Below are 9,579 nucleotides of genomic sequence, written 5' to 3'. Positions count from 1 at the left end.
AATGGCTCTGTCCTGCCTGTTCAATGTTCCCAGATACGGCTTCTGCCCGACGTTTTTGAAGGGCAAAGATTTGCGACACGCAATTCAAACTAAAGCCATTCCACTGCACTTTACACTTTACACGTGCACAGCCCTGGGCCAGGGACAAACGTGTCCCTGCTGCTGCCGCTGCCCCGGGAAGGGCAGGAGGCCGCCAGCACGGCCGGGGGCACGGCTGAGGGCACGGCTGAGGGCACGGCTGAGGGCACAGACAGGGACACGGCTGAGGGCACGGCTGAGGGCACAGCTGGGGACACGGCTGGGGACACGGCTGGGGACACGGCTGGGGGCACGGCTGGGGACATGGTTACACAGCTGAGGGCACGGCTGGGGCAGACCCGGGGGCACACCCGGGGGCACGGCTGGGGGAACAGACAGGGACACGGCTGAGGGCACGGCTGAGGGCACAGCTGGGGACACGGCTGGGAATACACCTGGGGGCACACCCGGGGACACAGCTGAGGGCACGGCTGTGCTGCCCGCCCGGCGTGCCCGGACTCTGCTCTGGCGCTGTGCTCTGGAAGCCCGTCCCGTCCTTTCCTGATCATTCCAAGGTTTCCCGCTGTAGCGCAGCGCTCGGCGCGGCCGAGCAGTGAAACCCGGGGAGGAACGCACCGGGTAAGGGCCGCCAAAGGAGCGGGGCCAGGTGGTGCCCCCCAAGGGGAAGATGCGCTGGGGTCCGCCGGACCAGCCCCAAGCAGCGCCCGCCCCCTCGGCGGCCCGGCAGACGGTGTTCCTGAGGGGAGCGAACCCTCCCGCTGCCCCGGCCCGAGCAGGTGCCCTGTCCCCGGAGCGCCGGCCGCCCCAGGCCCCGGGAGGTGGCGGGGCCGGGCCGCTGCCACCCCCCAGGGCGGCTCCTGCCTCCTCCTTCCCTCCTTCCCTCCCTCCCTCCTCCCCTCCTGCGGGCCGGGATTGGCTGTGCCGGCCGGGGTTGGCCGTGCCCGCCGGCGGACGGACGGACGGACGGGCGGGCGGGACACGCGGCGCTCCGACGGAGCGGGGAGCGCGGCCGGGCTGTCCTACACCGCGATTCCCCTGCTTTCCTTTTTCTTTTTTTCTTTTTTTCTTTTTTTATTATTTTTTTTTTCTTCCTTATCCCACTTCCCTCTCGGGACTGGAGGCAGGATCCGCGTCCCTGAGATTGCTATGCCAGCCGAACTCTCCCGGGCCGTGGGAATGCACGCCGTCTCCGACCTCCACTCCTCCCTTCCCCTGCGGCTCCTCAACAAGGGGCCCGAGTACCTCCGCAGGCAGCTGGAGGCCGGCAGGCCGGGCAGGAAAAGTGCCGTGGAGAGACTGGCCGCCGATAAGGCCAAGTACGTAAAGAGCCAGCGGGTCATCAGCACCAGGCAGGATCCCGTCATCGCGCTCAGCTCGGCCTCGGAGAGCAGCAGCGAGACCTGCTCGGTGGAGAGCAGAGCAGCCAGCGGGGAGCCGGGCAGGGGGACGGGCCCGAAGCCCCCGGAGCCGGGCAGGGGGACGGGCCCGAAGCCCCCGGAGCCGGGCAGGGGGACGGGCCCGAAGCCCCCGGAGCCGGGCAGGGCCGTGAACTCCTGCCGGGCCCCCCTGCAGCACGGCCCCCCCATCGCCAGGCGCAGCACCAAGAGGCAGATGCGGCCCGATTCCCTGGTGATCTACCGCCAGAAATGTGAGCTAGGGAGAGGTCAAAGCCAGGACAGCCCACGGGGGAACTTGGTGAGGAGGATCTTCCATGGGTCCATAAAGGAGAAGCAGTTGGCTTCCCCCGAGTTGCCCGGAGTCATGGAGGAAATGGCAGCGGCCGAGGGCAATGAGCCTCTCTCGGCAAAGGATGGTGACCGTGAGCCCAGCGACCCTGGAGCGGTGCGGACTGTCCCTGTGAGCACTGGAGGGGCAGGGGTGTGCACAGAGGAGCGGGAGAGACTCTCAAAACTGAGTACAGCTCCTGACGAGGTCAAGGAGGTGAAGAGGAGAGGTCTCCATCGCTCCCAGTCAGACATCAGCTCTCGCTACTCCAAGTCCTTCGCTGAGTTTGACACGTTTTTCAAGTACTGTGGCCTGGAGCAGGAGGTCATTGAGGATCTTGGGAGAGAGAACTTCTCCGTGGTGTCCGACAATGTCTCCTTCAAGATCCGCAGCGTCAGCGTGGCAACCTCGGAGAGCGAGTTCACGAGGCACAGCGGGGACGAGGGGCTGCTGGAGGACGAGCTCTCGGAGCAGGTCCCCAGCAGCACCTCTGTCATTGAGCGCAACGCTCGCATCATCAAATGGTTGTACACGTGTAAGAAAGCCACGGAGACCAGCAAGGTGATCCAGGAACTGGCATGATGGCTTCATTCAGCGTGCGATTGGAGCCTGGTGAACTCAAGGTGTGTGCAAAGCCTCGCCCTGACAATTCGTGTTTCTCTTTCCTTTTTAGACAGTTGACCGTCCCTGTCTTTTCAGGAAACGCTGAAGGAAAATGTATTTTGTTTACCACATGTTCCAAGTACGGCTTTTTTGCAAAGCAGAAATCTGTGTTACTACAAAAACCAAAATTCAAACAAGTAAATGCTTGAAGCTTGCCAGGTTTAGATCAGACCCCCCACAGGAAATTAGAGTCAGCGTCTGTGAAGGATGCTTGCACTTTGCAGGTTCCTGCTTTGCAAATGTCTTATTTCTTCTAATTTCTGCTATATTAAATGCTAAGAAAATATCTTAGAAAAGTACTCAACCTTTAGTTACTGTTATTTGGATAACAGACTGAACAGTCTACTACTAATTAAGAGCACACTGTATTTATACTTTGCTCCTGAAAGTATTAGTCATCAGGAGTGCACTGTATTTATACTACACTGGTACAGTTTTCCCCTCTTTACTTTCCTTCACTCTCTCTGCTTCCCCTTACATGTAGGCACCCCCAAGTATCAAGAAAGCTAAACTGAATCAGTGCCCTGCTAGCAGTCTTATTTCCTCTGTGGCTTTCTTTTGGGACCATAAGAGTTTGTTCCAGATAACCTCATACCATCACAGAGTTTGGGTTTTCCTCTGCAGTGGGTTTTGCTGTGTGGTTTGGTGCTGGTAGTTAGGAATGGGTTGTGCAGTTTGTCAGGGGTACTCCACTGTTTTAAGCTAGAGATAATTAACACAAAAGTGTGGATCTAGCGTTAGAAAACAATTACTTCACAGACAGAAGCAGAAAAAAATTAGCTCTGGTAAAACCAATGTCCTGGGTTTAATGTCCGGTGTTTATTTTGTGTATGATCTCCTGAAAAAGAACTATATTCGTGGAGCCTGTGGTGTTGATAATCTATGAGATAAGAGTTTTTCTCCTTCCAGTACATAAAGCCCCTAGGATAACCATCGCAGCTTACCGTGAGGTATTTAAAAATTGCACGTGTAGGTCTTTATATGAAGGATTACATGTATATTTTCTAACAGTTTGTATTTGGTGCGTGAGAAGAACGTCATTTGGTGTAGATACAGCTGTTGATAGAGCGTGTGGGTCTTACTGATGTGGAGAATTGTCGTGCATGAGCCTCATTCCTATGTGGACGTGAGGCTGTCACTCTAAATTCCTTTAATCCGTATAAGGCAAAAATCCATTTACTTGAAACTGGTTTTAATGATCTGAAATTCGGTTCACCTTTAGAATTAGAATTTTTCTCAAAAGTCTATTTTCTTTCTGCAAAAGGAGGAAGACGGGGAGAGAGCCATTTTACAAAAACTTTTCAAGGCCGTGCTGATAAGAATGTTCTCAGGTATCCGGCTGACAATTTAAAAGAAGTATCGTTATGTAACAAATCCTTTCTCAAATAATCTTAGAGAGAAGAAAGGGCTCTCCTGAACTAATCATTTCTCCTTGCTCGTCCTTCTGTGATAAAAGGCCAGGAGATACACAAAACAAAATTAGGAAGGTGATGGTTTTGTGATGCTCCTTGCCGCTGCCAGCCTTGCTAAACAAGAGGATGGGAGACAGATTCCAGCAAGCATGAATCACGCAAGAAAAACAGCCAAAGAAAAGCCTGTTTGCTGATGGGGTTAGGGTCCAGGTCGTCACCACAGAGCTGGCTCCAGAGGGAGCAGCTGGTCCTTTCCCCATCCGTTTGCGGGGTGCTGAGCGCGTCCAGTGCTGCAGCTGAGGCAGGAGATGCTGGTGAGCACCCCGGGGAGCATGCAGTCTGCAGAGGAGGTGCTGCACCAGGGCAAAGGCAAGGGCAGGAGGGTGGGAAGTACCAGGAGCTGAACCAGTGTAATCTCACATGGGTTTGATCGATTTTTTTTTATTATTTTTACCATGTAAGATAAAATGGTAGTACACCACCTAACAAGGTGGTGAAAGGATCTCTATGAAATAAACAGCAAGATCATTCAAGTGATCCTATGTTCATTATACAGTAACTTTAATACCTAGAATAAGGGAGCACTTTACTCTGGTAGCAATTTCCTTTTACACCAAAAATTTTGACTGCCTAGGAAAGACTAATTCAGAGGGTCCTTATTTATAAACCTAATTTTAAGAGTGCTAGGGCTGACTCTCAACTGTTTGATCTCAGCTGTTGGGTAGTTCCTGAAAATTGAAAACATACTTATCATTTAGGCCACAGAAGTGGGAAGTTCAGAAAGATCAGCTAAAAATACCTGTACACATCACCCAGAATAAAGAGCAAGGGTCATCAGGAGTTAAATATAAGTTAAGATTACATTTACTGGACAGAATTTAAGGAGAGAGTTGTTATCATCATGTGATTGCAAGATAAGTCTTATAGTTCTGGTGTAAATTTTCATTCATTTCATACTTTCTCTGACAATACAGCATCAAGTTGGATATCTATATGTTTTCACAATATCCAAGTATCTGGCTCTGTTTACTTTGCTTAGTAAACTGTGGACTGCTGTTCTCTGCTGGGGAGCAGTGTACTCTTCCTGGTGTTCCCAGGCACCTTTTCTAACATCCTTAGAAGTTCCTGGTTTTCTACAGAGGCTTGAAAATTGTTGCATCTTCTTTGGACAATGAGGCAGAAACCTCAATTCTGAAATACTAACATTCGTTATGTATAAAACACCTTTCAAGAACCTGCAGAGCTTTTATGGGCCAGTGATCATTCCATTCATATTTTATGTTCTCTGTTTAATTTTTCATGAGCTCTCTGGGAGCTGGTGGAGCACCATGTAAATAAAAGAACTGTTTGAAGGATCAGGTTCTTTAGCATGTTTCGTCAGAGAGATGATTGCAGAGTGTGGGTTGTGAGCTTCAGAAAACTGAGGTCCTTGGCAAGATGGTCATTGCTGTTTCTTGGTAGAAAGCTGCCTGAGTTCACCTCTGCAGTTCAGTTCCTCTCACTGTCAGTTCTACTTGATTCTAGGAAGAGGGTTCACTCTGCATCCTCATTCCTGAGCTGAATCAAGATTATTCAGCCTTGAGTTTCTCATCATTCTTAAATGGGTGGGTATTATTCAAGTGGAAATCTCCAGGGAGGGTAATTTACTATGCTGGCAGTAGCCATAGGCAGCTGAATAAAAGCTTTAGAGTATCACCTTATGCTTGTCTGATGTGATAAATAACAAATGACACTCTTTTTCTTCTTTCTTCAGAATTGTTGACTTGGAAGTTGAACAAAACCAGACACAGGAAGAAACTGTTCTCTCATCTGGCTTATGTACTTTGTCCAAGTTTAGTATTTTGTTATTGCTTCCTACCTTCACCCCCATCCTCTGGAAGCCTCACTCTTGTCAAGCCCAAGGGTGTCCAAGACTGCAATGAAAAGTGGAGATTGTGAACTGTGCCCCAGCAAGACAGCAGGAAACAAAAAAGCCCCTGGAAAAGCAAAGTGTGGCAGCACCTGCCTTCCACAGTAATATTCAAGATCAGCTCACTGCCTCAGGATGTCATTCCAGGCTGTGACAGAAGGTCTGTTTTGTGCACCCATCTTTTTCCAGCAATGAATATGTCAACAGGGATGGGGGAAGAATGTGGGAATGAAGTGGCAATGACCTCTCAGTCAGGTGTTCCCTACAGACAGACTCCACCTGGATGTTCAAAGGCTCTGCCTTACCAGGGCTCTTTGATCAGAGCTCATTCTGACATCATTCACCATCATTTGCTTGGCTGGTGAGGACTAACTGTGGCAGCCTTATTTCAAATACGTGGCAAACATTGTAAGCTAAATCGCTGCCAAACCTCTCTTTCTCTGAGAGCATGCAAGCCAAATTGGTGTACAAATATTTGTATCCATATAGTTTGCTCTTGCTAGTTTGTCACACAGCTTGCTCAGCCATTGGGAAAGAATAGCTCCAAATACTTCAGGAGCATGGTTCCAAGAAACAGGTATTGAGGGATCTTTTGCATTGTTTCTGCCTTGCAGAACAGTACAATTTGTTTGCAATATGTGCCTGACTCTGACATGGCAAACATTGCAAGGTTTGGCAGTCGTGGTGTAGCACCTTTAGTTTTAGGCAGTGAGTGAGCAGGCTTTTACAGAATGGCATGAGGGAACTGTGCCAGGCTGTGTAAAGCCACATTTCCTAGTGTGGGTCTGCAGTAGGGCTGTGCAAGGCAGCATTCCTGTGCTGCAAGGCAGGAAGGCACATTAGGGCACAGCCAGGCCAGGGAATGTCCTGATGTCACCCAGTGTAGACAACACCTTACTCAATATCATTAGTAAAATGCTTCATTTAGACTGCCTGAGCTAAACATGTTTTAAAAGGTGATACTTGGATCATTCGTGTAGTGAATGAGGCCTTGCAGTAACTTACAGAATTTGCTGGCTGTGCCTCAAACACCCCAATTTGTCATTGCTTACTAGAAAATCAAAGAATGTGGACATTACAAACCACAAAACAATGCAACAACAACAAAGCCACTTTCCCTTTCATTTGCAGTGATTTCCATCTGTGAAAGCTGCCTGAATGGCATAATGTTGACTTCAGCTGTTGGTTCTGCAGAGGTTGAAAGCTTAGTTTGTGTTACCATGGTTGTGGAAGTGTTGCCCTTGAAGAGCTCATCGAGATCAGCTAAATATCATCTGAGTTGCACTTCCATGGGTTTTAAATGTGCTTGTCAGTCCAGGATGGTTAGTTCTCAATTACAGCACAGTTTGGAAATGCACTGTCTTCTGTTCCTAGTGTTAGGTACTAAGGTGTATATGTCTGAAGTTCTTAAGATAACTAGATAACACTTCCAGATAAATCAGTTGTTGAACCCACTTTTCAACTGGGAGAAAACTAGTTTGTGTGAGCTTCTCAGACTTAGAGAGAAGGTAGTATATGTGGATATTTTCTTACAAAATGAAACCTCTATATATATTTGTTACATTATTATAAAAGGATGATTCTAGAAAACTTCAAGATGCTGCTAATATGATCAGATTTATACACTGAAGGTGCAGGTTTTTAAGGATTACAGTCTAGGTTTATTAGTCATAATATGATGTATCTGTTCTGTTCATGCTCCCAGCAAGATGCTGTACCACATGTATATTTGAATATCAGAGCTAAGGAATGCTTTTCTTTGAAAACATGCATGACTGTAGACTGCTCAGAGTGCAGAAAAAATCTTTTGAGTTACAATCCAGTGCTCTGCCACAGGAGAAGAGATTTAATTTGTTTTGTTTCCAAGGACATTTTTTGTTTCACTTTCAGACTTCTGTTTGTTGTTCCTCTGTCAGTTGAGCAGCTTTCAAAAGTTAAGATGAAAGATGTACTTCTCATGAGTTTTCAATATTAGGAAGGAATATGTTTAATTTGCTTGAAAACACTGAACATCAGCCTTTCTGAAAATCAATGAGGGTTTTGTGGCAGAGATTAGTGAAATCAGAACTGGACCCGTTCTGAATACTTTTTTAATCCTTCTTTTTGCCTTTGTGGATAGTTCAGTACGATTCAGGTGACTTTCCACACTAATGTGGCAAAATTTCTCTGGCTGTGTTCAAACTCTGTAGGAATGCCAAACATTCCCATTTATTTCAGAGGTGATGTGGACCTGTCTAAGATCTTTGCCTGATGAGCTATAGATTCCCTTTTATTTAATAATACCTTCTGGGGAAGCTAATAATTTACATTTCCTGTATGTCAGAACAAAAATAGATTACAGTCTTTCTTTCCCCATACGTTTTGGGAATGGGTAATTCAGTGCTTTTTCCAAATGATGAGAGCTCTGGCATTTATTCCACTCCTGTTACTGTTACATGTAAAGGATTTTCCTTTCTTCTACTGGGTCTTTCAGCCATAGCCTTCAAAACAAGAAGAATTTGCTAACATTAGCCACTACCTGTTTTCTTCACAAAAAAAAAAATCATCTTTTTTTGGTTTGGTTGTTTGGTTTTTTTACTATTTGATTATAAAAGATATCCTTTGGGACAGGTGGAATTTTCTGGCTGTTGCGTTACACTATGGAAAAGTGAGCTGTTGGAGTTTGAACAGAAGTTTTAGCAATGGAGTTCATTTTCCAGTTGTCTGGCGAGCCTAAAACGGTGGCTGATGACAAAGGCTAGTCATAAATTGAATTATTTTGTTTGGCTAGAACTATGTAAACAAAATAGTCAAATGGGGTGCAAGTGTACAGAGCAAATTGCTGTTTACACCCAAGTGTTTTGTGGTTCTCCAGTGCTGTGACAAGGGGCAATGTCCACAGCTGTGGCATAATAGGAGAAAGGTACAAAGTCTAGGGTTTGTGACCTGGAATATGGAGATAAGACTGAAATCTTTGCAATATATTGTAAATATTACTGTATAGAAATCTATAAGAAATACAGCTTTTTCTATATGTATATTACTTTTCTAAGGGTTATAAGTCTACATGTTTTATGAAATCGGCCAAGCATTACATTGGTGGGGATTAAGCAGAAACTTTCTTTTGGAGCAGGTTGTCCTGCCATTGCCTCCTGTGAAGTTTCTTGCATCTGCATTTGAATCCTTTGAAATGGAATACTGGTCAGATCTGATACGGATGTTTCACCATTGTTATGCTTTTATTCCTGTGAAAAAAACTTTGTGCTATTGAATGCGTACAAATAAAACTACCATTCTGAGAGGTAATGTTTGTTTTTTTTAAGTATACTTTTATTTTGCTCTCTCCATTAAAGTGCTATTATTTTAAAGCTAGAATCCCATTAGGGAATTAATTTCTCTGTTACTGAGGCTGATACTCGACTGTGAATATCCAGAAGTGCAATGCATGCCTGAGCCATGCCCAGACCCCTGGCTGAGAGCTTAGGCACAGAATCTCACAAGGAGGTGACGCAGTAAGTAGTAACTCTCAATATCAGTCAATTTGAATTATATGAAGCTAAGGCTGTTCTACAACAGTCTAATTTTTTTTTTTTTTATTTCAGAATATAGCTGCAAAGATAATGTTTATTTCTGAAGAGTACTATTTTTTTCCAAATGTAGTATTCTGTTTGGTCTTGCTCGCTGTCAAAAGCTACGTTGTGCTGCAGGCAATACCACATTCATGTCAGCCAGTGTCCTAAGTGGGAGAGTTCTGTTTGGAAAATATATTATCTCCAGAATCTTATAAACAAACTGTTGTTCAACTTTTCTTTCCATAGAAAGAATTCAATATATTATGCTAAATCTCTGTTT

At 46.4% G+C, this 9,579-nt stretch overlaps 1 protein-coding gene across 2 annotated transcripts; it reads left to right on the top strand.

Moving 5' to 3' along the window:
• The first annotated feature begins 588 nt into the window (after nucleotides 1-588).
• FAM110C (family with sequence similarity 110 member C) lies at nucleotides 589-9,021 on the top strand. Of its 2 annotated transcripts, XR_014589558.1 has the most exons (3): nucleotides 589-2,387; nucleotides 3,692-3,758; nucleotides 5,593-9,021. XR_014589558.1 is itself a non-coding variant. In XM_083857195.1 (2 exons), the coding sequence occupies exon 1, from the start codon at nucleotides 1,186-1,188 to the stop codon at nucleotides 2,344-2,346; it is 1,161 nt and encodes a 386-aa protein (XP_083713321.1). In that variant the 5' UTR covers nucleotides 590-1,185; the 3' UTR covers nucleotides 2,347-2,387; nucleotides 5,593-9,021. The 2 variants fall into 2 exon arrangements, 1 of the variants encoding a protein (XP_083713321.1); XM_083857195.1 differs by lacking the exon at nucleotides 3,692-3,758 and having other exon boundaries at nucleotides 590-2,387.
• Nucleotides 9,022-9,579: the final 558 nt, after the last annotated feature.

This window comes from Zosterops lateralis, assembly GCF_965231275.1.
Source record: "Zosterops lateralis genome assembly, chromosome: 3".
Taxonomy (NCBI): Eukaryota; Metazoa; Chordata; class Aves; order Passeriformes; family Zosteropidae; genus Zosterops; species Zosterops lateralis.
Note: the sequence above shows the minus strand (reverse complement) of the source record. Positions and strands in the feature narration are given on the sequence as shown.

What these genes read in the sequence shown, in the direction of transcription:
- FAM110C (XM_083857195.1), top strand. Translation starts at nt 1,186, where the DNA reads ATGCCAGCCGAACTCTCCCGGGCCGTGGGAATGCACGCCGTCTCCGAC.